The following is a 25,405-nucleotide window of genomic DNA, read 5'->3' as shown; positions in this document are numbered from 1 at the left end:
GGAAAGGATTTGACCATGAGTGAATGTTTTAAGTACCTAGGGTCGATCATCCAGAAGAATGGTGACATTGATCAAGACGTGACCCACAGGATTAAGTCAGGGTGGCTTAAATGGAGAGCGGCCACGGGAGTGTTATGCGACCGCAGCATTCCCTTAAAGTTGAAGGGAAAATTCTACAGGACTGCCATACGACCAGTGTTGCTCTATGGTACAGAATGTTGGGCTTCTAAGAAAGAGCATATTAAAAAGATGGAGGTTACGGAAATGCGCATGTTAAGGTGGATGTGTGGAAACACTTTAAGAGATAGAATCAGAAATGAGGTTATTCGCAAGAAAGTAGGTGTGGCGGGCATTGTAGATAAACTAAGGGAAAATCGTCTGCGTTGGTTTGGACATGTAAGACGGAGACCCGAGGGTGCACCGGTGCGAAGAGTGGAAGAGTGGGACCATGGAGGGATTAAACGAGGAAGAGGGAGACCAAAGATGACTTGGTTGGAAGGAGTGAGGAAGGATATGAAGTGCATGGATTTACGTGAGGATGAAGTTTTGGATCGTAAGGGATGGAGGAGAAAGATTTATGTTGATGACTACAGGGAATAATCAAATTTGGTTCATGTTAGCCGACCCCACTTTTGGGATTAAGGCTTTGATTGATTGATTGATATTATTGCAATTTAAGGAAACAAGAATTGAAAATTTATAAATTAACCAAATGTAACAAACAATTCAAGATGGAATGAATAAAAAATTACTCCATACATGATTGCATCATTTTTTACACCAATTGTTAGTTTGTAATCCTTTAAGACAACTTTGTTATCGAAAAGCTCTTTCATGGCTTCTTTTGCTATTATTTTTTCTTTTTATGGGATTCTTTTGGATGGAAAGCAAAGAACCTATGCAAAATTAGTTAAATACTCCAACTCTCCAAAGAAGTAAATCAAGAAAAAATAAAAAATAAATAAAATACTAACATCCAAAAAAAATAATCAAAATGGAGCATAATGAAGCTCATAAAACTGTACATTGCATCTAGCTAGACTAAGCTATTTCCTCATCCTAAATGCAGTTGTCCGTTTTGACGTATATTCTGTAACTAAAACATGTGACAACTAAATTCAGACAGAGGTGCCGTAATGCATACCTACCTCTAAAGACCGAATACAACAAACATATATATGGATATCTCGAGGAAGAAGGAGAAGAAGAAGAACTAAACGGCGCCATAGCCGGAGTCGCAACTGCAGCTAGCATGATGAACATCACCATCTTCTAAGACAACAACACACAAGACCTAACATCATCATAAACGCCCAAGCTGTTGCCAATGCTTGAATGAAGTTTATGTACTGCTCTTCCATTATAATTTGCTGTTACAAACTTCTGATCATTATATTACATAATCTCTCAAAATATTCTTAATAAGTACAATTTGGAATGATATTTAATTAATTTACTTAGCTTTTGCTTTATATTTCTCTCTGTTTTATTATATTCTTCAGCTGGTTTATTGAAGAAAAGAGTTGTAAGTTATGGTAGGTTTTATTAGATGGGCCCATTTAAGAAATTTGCGATGATCGAGCACATGGGATCAAGGATGATTAACAAGGGCCAGGCTGTTACGTTTAAGGGTAACACAACTATAATGTTTATGTCACTTTTTATGAATGAGTTTGGCTAAAAGTCTAATGCTTTTACTAAAATATTTTTCTTCAATTAGTTGAACCATTTGAGAAGGTCGATACATAAATACTTCGTGTGTGGAAATAAAAGATAAATTTTGTAGCATACGAGGATAAAGTGGTAAAATATATGTGATTTTTTAAAAATGAGTCAAATTTTTGTAACATCTTATAATAAGAAGCAAGTCAAAATTTCCTAAAAAAAAAAAAAAAAAAGAAAAAAAGAAAAGAAGAAGCAAGTCAAAATTTAAGGAATATTATTTAAAAAATGTCTTGAAATGAATATCGATGGAATTGGATGATTTTACTCGTCATTGAGATGAGAATATCTAAAATTACAAATTGAGATTTTTTTAAAAAAATGTTGTTTATAGTGTTGTAATTTGGTGACTTAATGAGCTATATCAAACAGAAAATGTGTGCTAGACTGCTAGGACATCAAGTTAGATAATCATTAAATTGAGAATTGTTGGGTTCGATATGTTGACACATTTATAATTTTATTTAGTGTTAAGTTCATACCAATGGTTGCCGTCAAATTAAAATTAATAAAAGGAATTCTCCTTTCTTAATTGATCTTGACTAGGGCAGCTTCAATTATTGAAATGTTTTAAAAATTTCATCAAGACAATGAATTTTCTCTTTTTTAAAACAAATGGATTCTCTTTCCATTAAAAGCAAAGTTTTGGAATCAAATGAAAATGTGATCCTCGCACAACCACGCAAAAGATGCTCTTCGATCAATTGAAAGACAAGACTTGCTTGCTGGCTGCCCATAAAACTTCCCATTGAAGCATAGGTTTTTTATGACTTTAACCATACACACTGACTGACCTTTTTTCTTTATGTGCCAAGAAAAAGTTTGGCAATGAACACATGCAATTATGTATCAAAATTCAATAACCAAAAGTCCGAAACAACTACTATATTAATTGTTCCGGACTTTTGTTGATAAACACATCAAATCTTAAACTTCCACATTTTAAGTCAAATCATCTCTCTTAGCAAATTAGATAAATGAATATATCTGTGCTAATGCACAAGTTCACTCTAGTAATAAGAAAAAAAAAAAAAAAAAAAGAGGGGGGGGGGGTAAATCTTGAAAATGAAGACCTTTTACTGCCATTAGATTTCACCATCCCATAACTCCTCCACGCTTTTGTAAGGGCCAGTTTCTTGAATTGCAAAATCTCCACGCAGCAGCCTTCGCTGTAATTAACAGAAGAAACAAGCACATAAATCATGATGGAAGGACTATACAACAGGAAAACATGCAAAATATATAGCTTTGTGTGTGCCTTCTTTATCTATGCTCTTCCAGAAATCTAGAGTGTAACATTTTTCAGAGGTTTACTGACCTGGGGGATGGTATTAAACTTGGAGAAGAGCTCTGATGGAATCGACCAATCAAAAACACTGAAGTTCTCTTTGATCCGTGAGTCCTTTACACTCTTAGGAAGGATACTATGACCACTCTGAATTCCCCAGCGAAGGGCTACTTGTGCAGGTGTTTTGTTAAGCTTCTCAGCTATTTCAATCACTACTGGTTCTTTCAAGACATCCCCATTGATCCAGTTCCCTGGAGATCCCAATGGACTATAGGCCTGCCAGAAACTCATGTATTAGATTCTCTCCATCAAATCGGCCACACATATAAGTGGTAAAGCAAGATCAAAGCTAAAAGAATATATAATATAAAGTTAGGGGTAAACAACTGAATTGAAGAATATAAACCAAAAACCAGTTCATAGCATGCTCCTCCAATTAACCAGATGACTAACAAATTTATACGAAGTAATATGCTAATCTCTTGACATCTTATAGAAATTCCTATTGCATACTTGCATTACATTTTACCTTGAAATAAGAGTTTCGTCACACTTCACACCCATTAAAGAATGTATGGGTGGTATTAATCAGATTTACAATAGTCTTCGATTCTAGGTATAACAGTTTGGTAATAATCATAGCTCGAATTGCACTAGGCAAAACTTTGAAGTTGATCAAAAATAGATAAAGTGTTTTAGAAATCAACAGTGAAAGCTTTAATTTGAACTTCAGTTTAACAACAAAAAATTTGGAGCACATAATTTTGTTTGCGGAATAAAGATGTAAGATAGAGGCCATTACAGTCAGATGAACACCAGCAGAATTGCACAGATTGTGAAGTGCCGGCTGCTGCCAGACTGGGTGGCATTCAACCTGGTTCACAGCAGGAGGAACCTTAGCATACCCAAGCAAATCTTCAAGCTTCTTGGTGGAGAAGTTGCTCACTCCAATGGCACGTGCCTGACCTGAGGCATATAAACCCTCCATTGCAGCCCATGTTTCAGGAAGGCACAGAGGAACCAAAACATCAGCACTAAATCCCTGCAAGCCTGGTTTAGTGCGAATTGGCCAGTGAATCTGCATTGTACAGTAGCACTAATTCAAATTTCCATACTTGCAAGATTAGCAAGAAGAGAAAATTGGATATAAACCAATAACAAAATGAATTCTAATGAAGCTCGATTAGAAAATGAAGCCCTTACAGTCCTACTAAATTACACACATAACAGTAAGGATTTAGAAGGTGGTAAAATGACTCGTCTTTTAGTACACTATATTTCTCAATCAGAATTTAGAGTAGTGAGGCATACAAGATACAAGTCAATATAGTCGAGCTGCAGGTCCTTGAGAGTCTTGCTCAAGGCCTTGGAGACATCTTCAGGAGCATGGTCACTGCACCTGCAGAATTTCACAACAGCCATACTCTTGTATGAGAAAGCTGAAACAGTAATTGAAATTTCATGTTGCATACAGTATAATCATGTTTGATTCATGAATTCATCTTTATTTAAATCAAAAAGAGATTACTGATCAGATCAACCAATTTCAGAAACTATAAATAAATAAATCATTACAGAAAAGGCAACAGTAGCAATATTAATAGGAGTACAACTGTAGAAGTGTACAACAGCAACAAGAACAGTAACACTGATAACCTTCAGATTCATAAGAAGTCCACATCACATCAGATAAGTTTATAATAGGCAAAAGAATCACTGAAGAATTTCCTTAAGAATAGGGCAATTACGGTATAACAATTGCTTGAGAAAAATAATCTTTTTCTTCGCATTCAAAACACTTACCAGAGCTTTGATGTGATCCAGAGTTCTTCACGTTTCACTACTCCACTGTCAAATAACTCTTTAAGGGCCTTGCCTACCTAAAAAAACAATTTCAATCAAATTTGTCTAACCAGTAATAATTGACAACTATTCAAAACAAATGCCAATCGTTGCCCCCCAAACAAAATGCAAATACTGCAGAAATTAAAGTATAACATCCTAAATTACGAATTGCACATCTATTTCAGGAACTATGGATTGCCAGAAGTATATAAGTTCAGTGTTGCTGAAACGAATAAGATAAATTAAATAAAGAAGCACCCCCTCTTATGAGATAAATGGGATACTTACCTCTTGCTCATTACCATAAACAGCAGCACAGTCAATATGCCTATAACCAGCCTGCAAAAAGGAGTATCATAGATATGGTGAAAATGGAACATTTTATCCAAACTATGAATTATGAAGTATAGTTTACTGGCATATTCTGGAAAAATAAAATTGATCAATTAAAAGTAAAAGATGCATTTAATCAGCACAAAAGAGAGTGAAAACCAACAGACCTTAACAGCTTGAATAACAGCTTGGCCAACTTCACCAGGAGAAGCTTTCCAGGTACCAAGACCAACTGATGGAATCTTAGTGCCAGTATTCAATTCAAAATGGGTTGGCCCATTTACAATTTCAGCAGCCATCTGTTAAAGAATTGAAAATTCAGATATACAAAAATGACAAAGAAGTAAATTTTGGGAGAAAATTGTGATAGAGTTATGAGAAATCTTAGAGAGAGAAAGCTTGATTATATTGATGAAAGGAGATATTCTCTTGATATCTCTATTGATATCAAGAGATATTCTCTTAATAACTCTATTGATATCAAGAGATATTCTCTTGATATCTCTAAAAAAATGTAGTAAACTGTAATTTGGTGCTATTAAATCATCAAATGGGAGTTGTTTGAGCAATTGCACACTCTCATCATAAGCATATTCGAGTTAAATTCACTCAATTATACTCCTCATTCCACCTCTCCCTTTGATCTCTTCTATATACATAGCAGTTCCCCTTCCTTTCTCTCTAATGAACTCACTTGATTCCTTTCCAAACAAATCCTCACAAACTTATTATGCACTATCAACATTAGCTCTTTCTCTATACCCAATTCATCACACCATCTTTAACATTCCTTGCCTTGCCGAAATAATCAACCACAAAAAGGAAATTGGAAAATTTGTGTAAATAATTCAACACACAGAACCCCAAATTGGGAATCATATAATACAGGGGTACATAAACCAGCCAATGAGTCCAATAAGCCAAATGTAAAACTCTTATACATATAAGCAAGAAATTAATAAACATAGAACATCTCCAGTGAAATCCTCAAGAACAATGTTACCAGTTGAGTTTTCATCAAAATATTCACCACAAGCCCACCATAAACTTAAAAATTGAAGCACAGATACTTAGCACAAAAACATTAATGCCAGCTTTGGTAAGTAATCAACACTCATCGTATGTGAATATGACTTTATTGATCCAGAATTTAATGCTTTTATGCATTATTCAAAGATTTCAAACAAACCAATAGCATTAGGAAAGACACTCACTGGAGCTAAGACACTTTGCTCCATACATAGCTGACAAACAATCCTCCATTGAGATCAACCTCACCCCCCTTTTACCATTAGAACTTGATTCATCTAACAACAGCGCCATGATCTTGGTTATTAACACTTGGTCATCATGTAAGACCCTCATAACATCATGAAATCCCTTTTCGGATATTCAACCCATAGCACAATCGAATTAAAATGATCAAATTGTCACTTACCAACCTACTGAAAACCTCAACCCTCAATCCAAGATAAGCCAAAATCATAAAACTACATCCCACTCTCGTAAACTAATCAATTCCCATCGGTTAACAAGCCAAATACACCGAAGGGACAATTCCCAATGATCAAGGACTAGTCTAACTCACCTAAACTCTCCTAACGAAAACCAAACCTAACTCCAAACAGAATTCAAATTCAACCGAAAACAACTCACCCAGCTCAATTACCTACCTAGTTCACCCTATGTTACACAAACTCATCCTATAACCTTAGGTACTCATCTCAGATCCTCAACACTCAAACATGGGTATGACTCGTATGAGTACAGGACACTTCAACCCTCCATTTTAATTTAAACTAAAATCATGAAATAATTTCACAAAATAGCTGCATCAGACACTTGTACACGTACCCAAACCCGAGGTTCACTCACTCTCAGTCTATCATCGGAACATTATAATAACCAGGGATTACAAATTTACATGCAAATTCAACCAATAATTTTGATTATATAGATATTAAAAACAGAAAAACAACATTCAAAATCAATAACAATACCAACATCCAAAAACCAATATCATCAACATATAAATCACAATCAATAACCATAATGCACAATCACATACATATACGATATTCCATGCCATAATTTCAGACAACTCTAAAATCCATAAGATATACGCATTAATAATATGATAAATTAGCAATTGATAAAGCGGAATTGCTGAAATGATGAAGTTCAGAGAAGAGGAACAAACCGAAGGAGAAAAAGAGGAAAATGGGCGGAGATGGTGGCGTAACGGCGGTGTTCCGGCGTTGAGAAGCGGAGTTGCGAATTTTCCGGCGAGAAAGAGTGTAAAACAGAAAAGAGATTTTCCCGGTTGATGAAATGGTTTTTGAATAGGATTCCTCGAGAATAGTACACGTGGTGGTGTAGGCAATAAAATCACTTTCTTTAATAAGTGTTTGATTTTGTATTTTCGTGTAATGGAATTGTGTGGTTGGGTATTAAAGGAAAACTACCTGTTGGGTTGGGTGATGCACCGGTATATCATAAATCTATAAATTTGTTCAAAATTCAAAATTAATTATGAAAGTTGAAAGGTTAATGTTGAACAATATTAATAAGTGAATGTAAAATATAATACTATATTATTTTTCAGTAATGTATATAAGAATATATCAAATTTAAATAGGGAGGATATACACATAAAGAATTTTTCAATTAGATTAAATATTATTATAGAGAATTAAAATCACATTGATGAAGAGTTTTTCAATTATATTAAACATCATTACAATTCAATGGCGTGAGAGTTTTTTATAGATAAGGGTGATGACACATGGCGCACATATGGCACCAATTCATATTGAATGAAAGGTGACACATGACGTTAGCATGTTGTCCTATGGATAGTAACATTTTTTTTTTTTGAAACATCTTTAGTGGTTGTAAGCCTATAGGTAGAGATTTGCTTGCAATTTAGAAATCCCGTAGCTACTAGCTTGACCAATTAAGCTAAAAAAAAAAGTGAAATTAGTTTAGTCGAGCAACTTAGTTTTACGCAAAAAAAACTTGCCAAAAAGAGCGGTTGATATATTAATAAAATCACAAATTCTTATATGTGGTTGGCCACATTGTGAGGCCAGCCATCATATATAGAGGGTATTTCATTGGTGTTATAGGGGTTACTTGGTCAATGTTACACGGGTTACTTTGTCAGTATTATAAGGGTTACTCAGTCAGTGTTATAGGGGTTACTTTATATTTTTTACAAACGATCATACAATGTGGCTAGCCGCACACAAGAGGAGCTATGTTCAATTGGGGTTGAAATAGTACCCTTGTTTTCGAAGGTCATTTTCGACAAAATATAGTTGTAGAGGTGATTCTTAGGCCTTAGGCGTGGTAGAATTTTTTTAAAAAAAGGTTTAGAGAGCCAAAAGGGCAAAGATAGAATCAATCTCAATCTCTTAACTAATTAGCTTAGAAATTAATTGTCTCTAATAAAATATTAATTATTTTAAAAAATAGTTGAAAAAACTAAATGACAATTAGCTTAACCATCGTGGTATAAATTAGCTTAAAGGAAAAATAACTTTGCAATCCTAGGTGGCATGGCAAGCTAATTTGACAATTAGCTTGCCATTGGAGTTAGGGCCTGTTCTGACTTACTGAACTAAGCTGAGATGAACCGAACTGGATATTTTATGAGAGAATGAAGAGTCTGTTCACATTTACTGAACTGATTGGAACGGAACTGAACTGAATAGAGCTGAAATTAGGGGTGTTCATAAATCGGTACAGACCGAAAAAATGGACCGGTTCACCTCGGGTCGACCCCGAACCGTCGGTCCGGTCTTCGGGTCTAGAAATGTGTTTTTTCGATCTTCGGTCCGGTGCGATCCAAAACCTTATAAAAACCGATTTTGAATCAGACCGATTTTTTTATTAAAAATATGCGTGAAAATTTAAATAATGATTAAAATTATCCTTAATAACCTTAAAAAACTTTAAATTTATGAGCTTTTTAATTTTGTACTAAATATACAAAAAAAAAAGACGTTAAAGTGTAGACTTTCCTTTACTTTTCGAATTTTCCATAAAATTATTAAAAAAAGTAGAATTCTTTTTAAAAAAAGTTCTTAAATAGGTCCAAAGCGGTCCGGTCCGGGTTTTAGATCGATTCTTTCGATCCGATCTGGGTTTGGTCCTAGCTTAATCGATCCGGTCTTCAGTTCTTAAAATTCTAATTTCCGGTCTTGGACTGATGAACAGCCCTAGCTAAAATGAATATTTTATGAGAGAAGGAAATTAGGAGCTGAACTGAACTGAACTGATTAGAGCGAACTGAACTGAACTGAAATTAAGCTGAAGTGGTCAAGCCGGAAATTAAGAACTGAACTGAACTTAACTTAACTTATTGGAGCTGAACTGAACTTAACTGAAAATAAGCTGAAAAGAACAGGCCCTTAGGATCTATGATATCCAGAGAAAACTCTAACCAATTGAGTTATCCCTCACTTTCGTGATAGAAGTTGTTAATGGTCAAAGGTCAATAAGCTATTAGATAGGAAGAAAGATAAATAAAATATGAACGTTCGGAAAAATTAGACGTAACCAATATTGTTTCGTACAATACGACAATACGCACCGTCTCAAAACATGATTTTTGTCCATTGAATTGAAAATTATCACTTGCAAGGTTTATCAATTGAAATAACAAATTTTCACTAATATAGGGTGTGTTTTATTTACCTACTGTTTTTTTAAATATGTCTAGTTTTCTCGAACATTATTTATTTTTATTTTTTTTAAATATATATATCCCTCATCTAAATTTATAAGATCTTATTAAAGCTTATTTTAACAGTAATCGTTATTAACCCTTATAAAAGTTTATTAGATGTTATATTTCCCAAGAATATCTTATTTAAAATTATCTTAGCTTATTTTTCCTAAATAAAGTGAAAATGTGGACCAAATATGCCTAGTATGTAGTATCATTATAAAGGCTAATATGATTAATCTAATACAATACATTATAAGTGTTGCGAATAATATTTGATCACTGTATAGCTTACGTGTGTCATCTATTCATCTGAACTTATTAAACTTAGTTGAAATTTATTACGTCAAGTCAAATTATTACAAATTACATTTGGATTTTTTTACTTGTAATTAATTAATTTGAACCATATTTGATCACAAATCTTGAGTACAATCCCTTAATACTATAATCAATTAAGCGACCTCTCATCTACGGACAAAGTTACACTTCAAGCCCCTCGTGAGCAAAAAAAAAAAAAAAAAAAAAAAAAAAACACGTTACACTTCAATAGTTCATACTATTCCTCGACAATCTTTTCACACAACCATTATAAAAAGTTTAATAAATTAAAAATCTATAATAAATAAAAATCATGAACCACGTTACAAAAAGTATTTAATTAGATTTTAAATTTTAAATTTCTATTAAAAAAAAACAAAAGATTTAGATTTGATTCCCTACCTTCTTGGAACTTGAAAAACGTTATGTTTATGCTAATCCATATTCTCACTCTCCCTTAACACACTCAAACCACCCCACCTCCCCCCAAAATCCTCTTTCAAACAGTTCGTTTTACAATTTCATCGCATCATCCCCGAAAAATTACCAAAATACCCCTTTAAACTCCCCTTCTTTCAACACCACTATTAAAAACATCAAGGGCAAAATCGTCAAAAAAACGGTTACGCGGCATTAAAAACAAAAATAAAAACCACCAAAAATCCACGTCATTAATTCCCGACAAAAAAACATAAAATTCCTAAAATTCCAATTTCTCCCTCCAAAGTCCAACCACCCTTAATTGACCCATTTTTCTCTCTCCTCTAATTCTTCCCTCTTTTTCATGGAATTTCTTCATCAATTTCATCATTTTCGCAAAACCCTAGAAATCGATCACTTCAAACCGTTTTTCTAACGATTTTCTCCGATTTTCTGGCGTGTTTTTTCATTTTCCGATGGATTTTCCGGCGAGATTGATGGTTCAAATGGCGTTTGATTCACTTTTTCCGTCGTTGTGGGAGATTGAAGTTACCTTTGTCGCCGCCATCTTTGTGATTGCTGCTTACTGGTACTTCAGTCTTGTTGATTGCAGTAGTCATGGTTTTGGTCAGACTATTGGTTCTGCTGATACTCTTGAGGAGAGAGATAAAGTAAGGTTTCTTCCAATTTTCCTATTTTTTTGTAAAATTTTGGCATTATTTTTGGTAAATTTTGGTATTCTTTGAAGTATTGCTTTATTGGATTATTGTTTTGTTGATTAGTTTGATAGTGGAAATGGATAGTTTGGTGGAAAATTGAATGTGTAGTTTGTTTTGATTCTTTTCTTAATTTGGTTTTGTACTACTTTAAGCTTTTTTTATGGTAGGAGGTTTCTTTTCCCTTTTGGGTTTTATATTGTTTTCGCTTTCGGAGTAAGTGCGCTCTTACTTGTTGTAGGATGTAAAGAAAAGGAAATGAGTAATGTAAGATTATTGATTGTATTTAATGTTTTATTAGAAAGGTGGTACTGTGGTAGTGCACTAATTTTTGTTACTTGAATTACAATGGCGCGATTTGACTTTGAGTAAGTTTTTTGATTGCCTTCAACATTATTAGAATGGTTTATCAATCTTGACCATAGAACTTGTTTAGTAAGGTTGATTTTTTTGTCATTAACATTTTGGAGAATGAATTGGAGTTACACGTATCAGTGAAGCGCGATGCTAAGTGCTATACTGATATCATGGAAGATATCGTACTTGATAGTAGTGACTCATATGTCTGTGTGATTGAGAGAACCATGAATAAGGGGAAAGGGTTTGCGTTGTTATTCTAGAGTACACTTTTAAGATATGTTTTGTGATACCATAATTTGTGAATTGTGGAATCACTTGAACAGTGATAAGTGATGTTTTTCTTGCTCCCTTTCTCTCTTTGCCTTTTCAACTTTGGGGTATTCCCCGCTTTTCACTTGGTACCTTAACCCCAATTTTGATCGTATCAATTTTTTTGTCCTTTTCTGAGTTTGTAATGTTCAATTGATTGCCAACATCAGCCAGCTAGAGAAGCCTAATAGGCTAATATACCTTTGTTAATCTAGGGGGCATGCTACATCTGATTGTTTGATATCTTGGAGTAATTCCACCTTTCTTGACATGCAGTTCTGCAATTATTTTGTAGATTGGCAAGCTGAAATGTGATCCTCAAACTCACGCAGGGTATTTGATCAAGGTATGGTCAAGGTTCGGCATCAAATTTTCTTTTTTGATATGTGCTGAAGAATTCACGTAATGCCAGTAAATCACAGACAAAGCATGTATTCTGATTTTAAAGTGTAAATTTTGACATGTTATGTAAGATGTAGATACAAAATACATCTACTGCGTTTGTTTTATAAAATGTTTAAACCTTTTTGGGACGTCGGTGTGTTTCAAAGATGTTGATGTAGATGTATGTTGTATTTGAATAAGAGTTATTCAACTATTGGGGTGCTCTGTGATATGCTTACTTTCATTATGTTTGGAAAAAAGGTATCAAACATTATGGAAGGAATTTTATTGAGGAGTGGATTTAAAATTGATTTTCTGTTTGAGCACCACTTATATTGAATCTAGTTCCCTATAGGTTGGGCTTTTGGCTGCAAAGAATCTTATCGCTGCAAATCTGAATGGCACATCAGATCCTTATGCTATTGTTACTTGCGGTATGGAGAAAAGATTCAGGTATTAAGAATGTTTGACTTTAATACCTTGATGTTTTATCACGCCTAATTCAATATAGGACTTTTAATGTAGCTTTTTGGAATAAATAAAACAAGGTTAAGTTGTTTCTTTGTTTTTAGACTTTTCTATTGATGTTGCTTCTATTTTCAATTTTGATCACATACGTAATTATTTGAATTCGATTTTAAAATCCTGCAATTATTGGCTTAACAGAGTTGCCTTTATGCATCCATGAGGGCAAGGCTGTATCAATATGCCCCCCCCACCCCCCCCCCCCCCCCCCCAACCTAAAAAGAAAAAAAAAAAATAACAGTCATAGCAAGGAAGCTCTTGTGAAGGACGAGTCACTGGTTACTGGTTATTGCTTTGGCAATTCCCTTCTGCTGTGTGTTTGTCATTATTGTCAATTCAGTATATTCAGCTGTTTATAGTAATATTTGCTCTTTATAGGCCAGGTGGTAGCTTTACCGTGTTACTGATAGTCTGATATGACCTGAGTTGCTATGTTGTTTAGATTTTTTTAGCTTAAAAAATTATGAAAATTGTTCTGTTTTGTTTCCGCCTATAAAATTGTAATGTAGATATTATATATATGCAGTTACCATCATAACTTCATAATCTTGTTCTAGAACGCCACATTATCCCAAATTTTTTTTACACTTGAGCTAGTGTCTTAGACAGTGTCAACTAGACCTGGCAACTCTGACCCAAACCCGATGACCCGACTCGAATGACCCGAAATTGACCCAAAACCCGAATCAACCCGACCCGACCCGAAGTGGAATTGACCCGACCTTAAACCGAAACCCAAAATGACCCGACCCGATACCCGAAATGACCCAACCCGAAGTGACCCGAGACCCGAAGTTGACCCGACTTTTAACTTGAATTAATTGACCCAAATAGACTCAAAACCCAAAGTGACCCGAATCTAAATTATCTTATACCTTAAATGACCAGAATCTATTTAAGCTAAAGACTTGGCCTGAGCAAACCGAAATAGAAAAAAACCGCAATCAAACTGACTTAATTTTTTTTATTAATTTGTAATATGTAAGAGTGTAAGTAATTTACATATTTTGAGCATTACTTTTCTCGATTTCTTCGGCCTTTTATTTCTATAAGTTATTACAAAATTGTAAAAAGATTGAAATTTAACGACTATTCTACGGAGTGTGTCCATAAGATTAAAAAAATTAACTAAAGCTCGGAATAAAAGTCACAATTCTCACAAGTCTAGAAAAAAAAATAGTACAATAATAATGCGTACATAACATAATGTTCAATACCAAATGAAATTACAAAATAATCTAAAGTCAAACAATTACTGTATTCCATGAAAAAAGTAGCCTTAATAAATATAGTGAGTTTCTCGTCAAAAAATATATAATTATATACTACCTTCGTTTCATATTATTTGCAACCATTAGACATTTTTCCTCTCTACTTTATGTCAAATCGTTGCAAATAATATGAAACGGAGGTAGTATATATTTATATAGAGTTGAATTTAACCCAATGCATCGACCCGAATATGACCCGACCCGAAGATTGACCCGAACTGACCCGACCCGAAATGTTGACCCAAAACCTGACCTGACTATCAGTTGACCCAAAATCAACCCGAAACCCGAAATGACCCGACCTAAACTTGACCCGACCCCAAATGACCCGACCCATACCCGACCCGAACTTGACCCGATAACTTTTTGACCCGACCCCAAATGACCCGACCCATACCCGACCCGAATGACCCATTTGCCAGGTTTAGTGTCAACTAGACATAGGGGTTATGCGATTTTCTACCGTTGTTCCCCTTTTGTGTGCGTTACTATATTGCTTCTATTTCCATTTAGAGGATTAGATTGTGTATGAGTTTTCTTATTTATATACTGGGTTTTGGTTTAGATGTGTTGTATCTGTCCTACTATGTCGTAATGACAATCACCACCACTCTTTTAGTTGCTGATCAAATGCTAGTCTGGTTGAGGTAGGATGTAGTCACTACATTGCATACTCTGGCATTAAAAGAGACTTAAATCATTTAAACCCCCTAAAATATATGTTTCATTAAAGAATAAAATCTTAATATATACTTCTCACTACATCATGGATTTTATTTTTATTTTTTTTAATTTCTGCCTCGTTGATTGTAGTAACATAGATTATATTTTGTAAATCTGCATTTGCGTAAGCTTAAAATTTTTTAGAAACATATGCAAAATAGCAGGGAGTGAGCACTTGGATCTCGTTATGTTATTATCCTTTATTAACAGTATTAATTATGTTGTTTATATGCTGCTCAGGTTTTATATAACTTGTTTGTGGATGCTATTGCTAGAGATGACTTAGTTTTTATATATCTCTGTTTTGTGTGTTTATGTTGCTGATTTGAGGCTTGCCCGTTTCTCACTGCAGTTCGATGATTCCTGGATCAAGAAATCCCATGTGGGGAGAGGAGTTTAACTTCGTTGTTGATGAGTTGCCCATCCAGGTAGCTTCTTTGGTGCAACTTCAAATTATGTGAATTTATGCATGAACTAATAGTTGTATATATATATATACATGTATACACAGTTATACGCACACGCATGCATGTTCGGGGACACACACATACATATACTTTGAGGTTCTTTTTTTGTTTGCTATATCTTTCTTCTTAATAAATAAATTCTGATCTATGTGCTGCTACTATCAAGAGTTCAAGATACAATCATGTCATAGTTTGATGATTGGAAAGGGGATTGTATCATCGTGGCTGGGTTCGTATGTCAGACTTAGATTACACTAGAAAGGCTTCCAACAAATCTATATAGAGACTTGGAATAAATCTGGACTCTGGAGTCTTTTGTTGAAAACAGTTCCAAGAAATCATTAGATTTCACATCCCAAGAAATATGATTTTTAACCCTTGTGCAATTAGAAGGTACTATTAAGATTTGAAAAGCAAAGGAAAAAGGCATCCTCTTTACCCATACAAACCAAAAAAATCCTTGAGGGCTAGGTATGGGGACCCACTTGTGCATATTGTCCGGTCCTCTGATGTTCTGACCATCATACCTGCCACTAATGGCTCGATGTCAAAGTGAATCAGGTTTAAGTGAAAAATTCTGTAACTAATCTCGATGCCAATAAAATGTTTCTGGACTTGATTTGGAGATTCAGACACCCACTTGTTAAGGGCCTGTTCACTTTGACTTAATTTCAGTTCAGCTCCTAATTTCCTTCTCTCATAAAATATTCATTTCAGCTCAGCTCCAATCAGTTCAGTTCAGCTCCAATTTTGTTCAGTTCAGTTTAGCTCAACGCAAAGACAGGTCCTAAGTCCTACAATCCTAAGTAATACCACCCAAAGACAGGTCACTTTTATCTTCCCCCACCTTATTAGTGTTGTTACTAACTGAGAACTTAAACATAAATAGGCTATTAACGGGAAACTTGAAATATATGACTGGATGTGTTTTTTTTTCCCCATCTATCAAGGCTCCTAGAAATTCATTGCATCATAGGGCTTCAAAAAGTTGTTCCAAGTTTCAGACTTAGCTGAATACCAGGTAAGGTGAGAGTGTAGGTTATGGGTCATTCATAGCAAGTGATGTAAAGGGCTAGGGAAGAAGATTTAATTTGGGATTTCTCTAGATTAATCTAAGGCCTCTAACCTTGTCAAATATCTGACAAGCTGTCAGAACATTTTAAAACCCTGACAGATCATCAGAATGGAAGAGGATTGTGTCCTCTGCAAATTGCTAGTGAAAGGTTGGAACCCCACCCCCACCTTCAGATCCACAAAATGCCAACAGCTTTAACCTTGGCAAGAAGACGATTAAGCAGATCAATCACCAAATTTATTAAATGAGAAATATAAATTACCTGGTTGCAACTTTATTGAGCCTCAGACCTCAGTCACCTCCTAGGCTACTCATAGCCTTCGGCCGAAAAGTAATTAGACTTTATATTGAATGATATGAGGATTATTGTATTAGACAATGGAATGTGTATATAGTATATTACATTTAAAGATATGTTCTTTATGTTGTTTAGGCCTTTCCTTCGTATTCTATTCTTTTTGTGAACAAATGTCCTTCCTTTCATTTCCTTCTTTTCCTTTCCTTCCTAATCACTGTATTTCATCTTCAACTTATTTGCAGATTAAAGTGACAATCTATGACTGGGATATAATCTGGAAAAGTGCAGTTCTCGGTTCAGTTTCAGTATCTGTGGATTCTGTGGGTGATAATTCTGGGGCAGTATGGCATCCACTGGATAGCTCCTCAGGAATGGTATTCACACTGAAACTTCTATTTTCTGTCAAATATATTGTTAAACTCACTGTTTTAGCTTGGTTCTGATGTGTTATTACTGTCAGGTTTGTCTTGATATCAAGGCTATTCCTACAAACACTTCCAGGTATTATTTTGGTTTGGTGAGCCAAGTTCTCCAATCTTTACAGTTTATTATTGCCTACTGAAATAATTTTCCAAATGGCCCATTTTGGATGTCAGAAAACACTCTCCTTAGTGATTTGAATATTTCTGGGCAATTTATTTAGTGAACCTGCAAGCTATGTTTCTTGGTGATGTGGCAACAATGTAAGGGAGAAAAGTTGGGATGAACCAGGTTCCTCCATAGATTGTTGCCTCGTCAGCTGCCCTGGAGTACATGATTTGAGATGTGCATGCTTTTATACTAATATCTTTTAAGATTTTCTAGAAGCCACATTATAATCAGCAAGTTTGGATTATAATGAATAGTTATCAAAGTCACCTGAGTACTCTGAGTCTCCATTAATGGCAAGTTTATTTCAGAATTGGAGTATGTATCGAGTGCTAGAATTTTTTTATTTGATTTAAGTTTAGAAGCTTAAATTTGTGTAATTTTAGCCGTCGGGCACATCAAATCTTCTATTGATGCTAGCAATCAGCTTGTTCATGTCTGGATTGGTTAAAACACATTTGTATTTCCTACCCTACAGAGTCCTACTTTAATAGGTTACATTTTATTTTGGGATGTTCCAATATAATAGGCCACTCATCATATCTAGCTAGTTAAAATTGGAAATTCTCCATATTACTCTATACTTCTTTTTAGGATTTTTGATGCATGGTATCTTAGTAAATTGTTTGTTTTCAACAACTGTAGAAACTATCAAGGATAATTTTTGGTTTTGAAGGAAATTTGTATACCATTTCTAGTCATATATGGCCTATATTAATGTGGGACAAAAGGAGTACAGTTTAGTGGTCTTGTGTTTTTATAAAATTATTTTTGTTGTTGAATGTGAGCCTGGATTATATGGTGAATATTATGAAATTTGTTGATCTCGTGATTTAGTATAGTTGAGGTTGTCTGGAAATTTACTTGGAAGCATAATTTTTTACCACTATTGACTGAAATAATTTTTCTTAGGGTTTTAGATGGCTATGGTGGAGGAAATGGTCACAGGAGGGTTTCTCCAGATAAACAAGGGCCAAAAGATGAGCAAGAGCCGATGGTGGTCTACCAAAAGCCTGGGCCATTGCAAATGATATTTGATCTACCCGCTGATGAGGTGAATTACTGTCGAACTTACAATTTCGCTTCTCATAGTAGAAGTAAAGGGAGTATGTTTCTTGTATAGGTTGTCCAGAAACAAAAGTAACTTCTTGAGATGGTAACATATTGTTGTTGTCAAAGGATTAGTGTTCTAAAAAAGCGTTGCATTTACTTTGGTCTTGGTGATTGTTATTTTGTGGCCATTGGTAATGTTGCTTTATTCTGTTTATGGTTTTCTGCCACTGTAAAAATCCCAAGCTTAATGACTGGAATCTATAGCTTTTACTATGTGGGTTTTATACTCAAAGTTTTTAATGCATTCATGTCCTTTCCTCTTTTCTGATCTGGTCATTCCATGTTTCATATGATTTGATGATTATATATTGCAGGTTGTTGAGCACAGCTATTCCTGTGCACTGGAGAGATCCTTTTTGTATCATGGTCGTATGTATATATCCGCTTGGCACATTTGCTTTCACTCAAACGTGTTTTCTAAGCAGATGAAGGTTATTTCTTTCCTCACACATTACTTTTTACCTGTAGTAATTATTTGTAATCACAGTTGATTCCCTTTTTATTTTGTTATTGTATGTATAGAAAGGTTTCCTTGCCTCTACACGTTATATACCAATTTAAGATTAAAATATGTCTGAGTACTTGTCAACCTAAATATCAAATTGTTAAACAAATAGGTGGATCTGTATTTTTAATTAATAAGTATATGCAAGTGGGTTGGGGATACTTCACATGTGCTTTAATATTATATATATGTGGATTTGTATTTTTAATCCTAGAAAAATAATTTTGATTTGTGTTTGTTGTATCTTTAAAAGAATTTATAAGCAAAGATTGCTTTTAAATTAGAGTAAAAATATAATTTTTAACATAAATAACAATACCAGTGGCATGTTGGGTCCTGTATGTGTACTTAATAAATGGTATTCATTGGATTGACTTTGCTTTATTTAGTCTAATAGTAACATAAACATTATAAAGTCTCATAGAAGTTAAACACAAGAAAGTCTATTAGTTCATTCAATTTTAACCATCTAATAACTTCTACTGTTTTACATGCCCCTTATTTTATCAATTGTTATTCCTAAAATTCTTATCAGAATTTTCCTGTGTTATTTTATGTTATTTTTGAGGGACCCTACTGTTGATTTTGCTTAGTGGCTTAAAGTTTTATATTTTAGAATATATATATATCATGTTTAGCTTTATTTTAATTCAGAGACGCATGGTGCTGTGTGACTTTACTGGTGGCTTGCATTGCCCTCTGTTAGATGAATTTTTGAACATAGTACTAATATTTGTGGCCAACATATATTTCTCACGCTGTATACATGTCCAATTTACAGGTGATTATTCCCTTTGAAGACATAGATGAAGTAAGTTTTCCTGTTCTTATTTACATCATTGTCCCTGTTTTCTTGGCAAACAGTAAAAGTTCATTTAACTTATATATTTCTCATTGTAGATTCGAAGAAGCCAACATGCTGTAATTAATCCTGCTATTACAATCATCCTTAGGCTTGGTGCTGGTGGCCTAGGTGTACCGCCTTTGGGAAGTTCTGATGGTGAGTGATGACTGATGATGTTAGGCTTTTAGTTATTGATTCAAAGTCTGGATTATTTCAAAGCTTGTGGTAGAAACTCATTGCATGATTTGTTCATAATTTTTCATGGCTGATGCTGAAAAAGGTATCTGTTCTTTTAAAATTAATGTTATTTATCAACTAGTGGCTTTTTTGTTGAAAATGTTGTCAATTGCTTTCTGATTACTTCCATTGTCGACTGCAGCATATCTTATCAGTTAGCATCAGATATGATGTATGGGTAAACTTTATGTGGGGCATTGGTTCAGTTATTTTTTTTAGAGCTCCTTTTCAACCATTGAGGAACGTTAGGAACAGCCTTAATTTTATGTGGAAGGGAAGAGTAGTGTCTAGCAAGCTAATGCGAATGGGTTGTTAATGTTTTATACTACATAATTCACTTTGAATAGATACATGATATTTATAGATCAACTGTTAAATCCATCACATTGCAAATGAGACGTTACGGTTTCAGTTCTTGGTAGATACATTTTTAACGTGGAGGAAGTCTGTTGCAGTTGAAGATCTTTGCATGAGAGGATCTTGACACTCATTTGATATTCATCATGTCAATTGGCAATGTTAGACAATGTAAATAAAAAAGCTCAAGATGCATGGAGGTGAATAGGATAGGATTCTTTGGCACTTTTGTCCTTCAATATTCTTTGGTGCCTAATTGAAGTGAGGCACTGTCAATTAAATATTGATCATTTTTGGTGTAATGAAACAGCTGTATGCCTTGGATGCGCCTCTTCGCAATCACTTCTCTATGCTAGTAAAGTTGCTTGACATCTATCACCTGGTACCTAGGTGCGCCTGTAATTACAGTGGTGTTAGAAATGAGAAACAGGTGGCAGGATGACTTGTATTGACCTTGATTTTTAACAACAGTATAGGTATAGATGGTGTCTTAGTGTAACTCTCTCTTTTCTGAGCCTCTGGCTGGATTGAAATGTTAGTTTGAGAATTCTTTGAGGATTCCCCACCCCCCCTTCCTGAAGCTCCTTTTACAAACGCATTGGGACCATGTCTTTTTTATGGCATTTATGCAGACTGTATGCTTTGACCCACTAAAAGTGTGCAAAAATCAAGAACCAATGAATGTATCACGTGTCTTGGGTTCTTGGTACTGAATAGTCTGAAGGTCATTTCATTATGCATTGTTTTTTTTTTTTTTTCCCTATTTGGATGTATGATGGGCGTGTACAGGGTCTGTCATGGAGCATTTACAAGTGTGATTACTTTTGCCTCCAAAGTTTAATCATTTCTTACGACCTACTTAACCAAGGGAGCCATGCTTGGGTCCTGATATATACACACATATATATCATTCTACACTCTCTATATTATTGTTATTTTTCATGTCTAAAAGAGCTTTGTTAGTATTTAATTAGGGTATGCCTTTTTATTATTGAAGAGATTTATGTCTAGTCATATCAAAGAAATCCATTTATTTGGGATGATGTGACTATCATGTGATGTTGCGGTTGGAGGGTATTGATGACCTTTTCACTTGGGTTTTTTTTTAGGGTTATCCTGGGAATTGTGGCCTCTTCTTGGTTTCAAGCCTGGGGCCTTTACTAGATTATCTCTTTCATCAATTCATCCAGTTTGATAAAGAATTATTGTCCACTTCAAATGTACATTATGAATTCATCCTTTTTACAAAATGTTCTCTGTTGTCGTACAGCCACCTACTTTGGACCATTATATTAACTTATTTTTTTGTTTGTTCCTTGCAGGGAGAGTTAGGTACAAATTTGCATCATTTTGGAACAGGAATCATGCCTTGAAGATATTGCAACGTTCTGCAAAAAACTTTCTTTTGATGCTAGAGGCTGAAAAGAAGGTTGTTATCTGTTGAATCTTTCTTTAAATTGTGCCTTTTATTAATGGTTCGTAGATTAGATCCATCCACCCTTAATTTTTTTTTTAAAAGAAACTATGCAATGTGATTTAAAGTGGAGGTCATTTAGTTTGTGTATGAACTTTGAAGATATGAAGGAAACAGAATGTGGAGTTTTTTGGAGGGAATTTTCCCTCATTAACATACTCATTTTCAGCCTGTATTGGAAATAATAAATTTGTTTTGTATTTCCCCAAAATCATTTATGACATCATCATATCATATTAATTAATTTGTGCTCTTCATCTACCTAATGCCATTATGATCAACTTGCTGAACAGGCTAAGGCACTATCAGAACTTCGTGCACATAGCAGTTCAAAACGGACAGGTCAACTTATGCCTAAAGTTCTTGAAGAAATTATACCAAAGACAGATAAGTTTCAGCCATTTGTCAAGGATGAAGTGCTTGTTAGTATATATAATGTATGGGACAACACATCTTTTCCAAGTACACATGTAATTGGTTATTTGTTAGTATCTGTGTTGCATGCAATTCTGCTAAATGTTTGAACTTTTTCTCAGGATAAATTTCCATGCACAGCTGAGCAATTTTTTAATTTATTGTTGAGTGATGATTCAAACTATATAAATGACTATCGTTCAGCACGGAAGGATTCTAATCTTAGTGTAAGTACAATTTATTGATTCCTTTTTGTAAGTAACTGCTGCTTGTTGAACCTTATTATTCACTTGCTAATATTTTACAAAGTTAAGTAAAATGTATCTTTAATTTTCCCTTCTGTTCGGAAGCAGTGTTCCCAGCAATCTGCCTGCCACATCTTGAAGCATATTTCTGTACGCCTCTCTTATGTGATTTACTATGGAATTATGCTAATTTGTGCTCATCTAGAAGACACTTTGTCTTCTTGCTGTATTTCTCTTCTTTTGGTCTTAATTACATATATTGTCTGATAGAGAAATAAAGGGAATTCAAGTCTGGCGATGAGCAAAAGTTTAGTGTGTTCTGATTGAGATTTTATAATGAAGACCTAGATGGTTTCTAATTGTGAATTTAGGGATAATGTCTTCAACATTTAGCACCACTTGAATTGCACATAGTAGACAATAATTTACATTGGCTATAGAGCACAGTAAGCCTCATTGTTTCAGTAGCATAAAATAGTCTGGATTATGTTCCTTTGCTGCAGTAGCTACTAGTAAGTTGTTTTCTTTGCCAAACTTTATTGTTTTAGCTTACAGATATTGAGTAAACATTTTCTTAGAGAATGATTTGTCTTAATTTGAATTGAAGAAAAATATTTTTTTGTAACAAGATGCTTAACTTTGTATCTGTTTCTTATCAAGTTCTCACCCTTGAATGTGTGACCTATTCATCATAATTTAAGTTTTGTGCAAAACTGAGTAGATTTTGTCCTTTCTAAAGTTTATTGTGATTAGTTTTCCTGTTCAGTGTTTTGAATATGATATGCATCTGTTTCACTGTTTTCAGATAGGGCAGTGGCATTCAACAGACGAGTACGAGGGTTTAGTTAGAGAAATGACTTTTCGCTCTATATGCAAGAGCCCTATGTGCCCCCCAGACACGGCAATGACAGAGTGGCAGCATGTAGTTTTATCACCAGACAATACAGTATTGGTATGACTTTGTACATCATAACCTACTTTATTGAGACTTCTTTGTTTTGTTCCTACTTTTGGGCTGATCGGTGTACAAAATTTTGACCCTAGGTGTTTGAAACAGTACAACAAGCACATGATGTCCCATTCGGGTCTTATTTTGAGGTATGCTGCTTCTGAGTCATTATTGCATTTACAATTTTTCTAATTGATATTAATACTAATCATGCAGCAAGGCTTAAAAAAAATATCAATTTAGTCCTATGTTTGGCATTTTTAATAGGTGCACTGTAGGTGGCGTCTTGAAACTTGTTCTGAATCATCTTCTACCATAGACGTAAAAGCAGGTAATTTTTTTTTTTTTTTTTTTTTCTTTTCCGCTAACTTCTATTTTGTTTGGTTGTTTAGTACAGCATAACATTTGTCTGATTTACTTTCTGTGATTCTGTTTACCATGATACTTGATTCAACAAATTGAATGATGCTGTTCCTTGCAAGTCTTCAGTGATTTCAATTTTGTTAACCTGATTGCTTCTATATTTTCTCTTACTTTTGTTGGTGACGGCTGTTAATTTATATCATCCCTTACCCTACTTTTCTCTTTATCTCTTGTAGTGCATGCTATGATTCTATATGTTCTTGGAGCTTTTCATTATGCTAAATATAGATTTACTTTGTATAAGGTTTCAAAGAATCTGACTACTATAGGCAATTGTTTTAGGATATATCTGATTTATAATATGCAATTAACAATTATTAGGCCCTATCTTTTTTGCTTTAATTTTGTTGGACTAATTATTATTACATTAAAACTGATTTAAATGATTCATGATTATTTTTCCGGATTCCCTTAGTTATTTGTTTGTTGGCGATACAGATCCTGAATTTTACTGGTTTTGAAATATTTTAGCTGGTTAAAACTTATTTTTACTAATAAATTCCTCTTAAAGCAACGGAAGTCAGGGCAATATTGCTATGTTAAACAATTTCTGCCCCCTTCTACATTTTGTTGTTTTTCTTATCCATTCTTCCTTCTAAAAGTGCCTTGCTGCTGGTTTCACTTGCCAGGAGTGAGACTTTATGCATCTAGAGCTATGTGAAATTATTTAAATGGTGCGATAGTTCACAGCTGATTTTCTGTTCTGCTTTGGCTTATGTTTTTGATTGAAGTTTCTTTCATTTTAAACACTGTATTGCAGATAATTTTACTAGTTACATTTATGCTCTTGTCTTTTATAGGTGCTCACTTTAAGAAATGGTGTGTCATGCAATCTAAAATTAAGTCTGGGGCCATTGATGAGGTGCATCTCCTCTCCTTATGTTTTCTCTCTCTTGAAAAGCAGACAGCTTGGTTTGATGCAGAGATTGCAGTTAAACTTAATTTTTGAGTTGTTTCCATGCAGTACAAACGAGAGGTGCGCATGATGCTAGATGCAGCTTGCTCTTACATTAATTCTAGGATTAGTACCAATGCAGATGACAGCGTCCAAATGGCTTCTGATTTACAAGAAAGTGCGTGACTAGAAGCAATTCTACTTCAATAGTTTCTTCAGTTTTGGTCCCAAGATATGGGTGCAGCACTGCAGCTCTGTTCATAGCTTATATTTATACCCTTGTTCATCCCTTTTCTACATTCGCTGTCATAATTGTTCATTGTTTTTCCATGTAAGGTCTGGATAGCATTATAGTTGTGAATTCGCCCTGATCCCTTAGCAATAAAGCTAATGGTGGTGGTGGTGGTGGTAGCCCGTGTTGTACGTAGTATGAAGAATAATTATTCTGTTGTAATTAGGGCTGCAGCATGTTACTAAGAAGTTTATTTCATTTATACATTTATAAAAACCCGTGTATTTTGTTTTGCGATTTTTGTTTGTTCATTTTTTTTGAACACTGAGCAAAGACTAGT

General features: G+C 34.4%; 2 protein-coding genes across 3 annotated transcripts; one reads left to right on the top strand and one right to left on the bottom strand.

Moving 5' to 3' along the window:
• Positions 1 to 2,521: 2,521 nt before the first annotated feature.
• Positions 2,522 to 7,570, bottom strand: LOC145581878 (NADPH-dependent aldo-keto reductase, chloroplastic-like). Its single transcript, XM_081638909.1, has 8 exons — positions 7,389 to 7,570; positions 5,356 to 5,487; positions 5,144 to 5,194; positions 4,814 to 4,890; positions 4,322 to 4,409; positions 3,813 to 4,088; positions 3,041 to 3,286; positions 2,522 to 2,891 (listed from the first exon to the last, which is right to left on the bottom strand). Exons 2-8 carry the CDS (start codon positions 5,485 to 5,487, stop codon positions 2,808 to 2,810), a joined length of 954 nt encoding a protein of 317 aa, XP_081495035.1. The 5' UTR covers positions 7,389 to 7,570; the 3' UTR covers positions 2,522 to 2,807.
• Positions 7,571 to 10,831: 3,261 nt separating this feature from the next.
• Positions 10,832 to 25,362, top strand: LOC145582924 (BAG-associated GRAM protein 1-like). 2 transcript variants are annotated; one of them, XM_081639981.1, is made up of 18 exons: positions 10,832 to 11,332; positions 12,342 to 12,392; positions 12,786 to 12,883; positions 15,302 to 15,377; positions 17,032 to 17,163; positions 17,250 to 17,290; positions 18,290 to 18,431; positions 18,805 to 18,921; positions 19,777 to 19,806; positions 19,896 to 19,995; positions 21,756 to 21,862; positions 22,201 to 22,344; positions 22,444 to 22,548; positions 23,372 to 23,518; positions 23,611 to 23,664; positions 23,783 to 23,846; positions 24,739 to 24,800; positions 24,903 to 25,362. In XM_081639981.1, the coding sequence occupies exons 1-18, from the start codon at positions 11,138 to 11,140 to the stop codon at positions 25,017 to 25,019; spliced, it is 1,782 nt and encodes a 593-aa protein (XP_081496107.1). In that variant the 5' UTR covers positions 10,832 to 11,137; the 3' UTR covers positions 25,020 to 25,362. The 2 variants fall into 2 exon arrangements, with proteins under 2 accessions (XP_081496107.1, XP_081496108.1); XM_081639982.1 differs by having other exon boundaries at positions 11,244 to 11,332; positions 12,776 to 12,883.
• The last annotated feature ends 43 nt before the right edge of the window (positions 25,363 to 25,405 follow it).

Source organism: Chenopodium album, chromosome 15 (genome assembly GCF_948465745.1).
Source record: "Chenopodium album chromosome 15, dcCheAlbu1.1, whole genome shotgun sequence".
NCBI classification, from domain to species: Eukaryota; Viridiplantae; Streptophyta; class Magnoliopsida; order Caryophyllales; family Amaranthaceae; genus Chenopodium; species Chenopodium album.
Note: the sequence above shows the minus strand (reverse complement) of the source record. Positions and strands in the feature narration are given on the sequence as shown.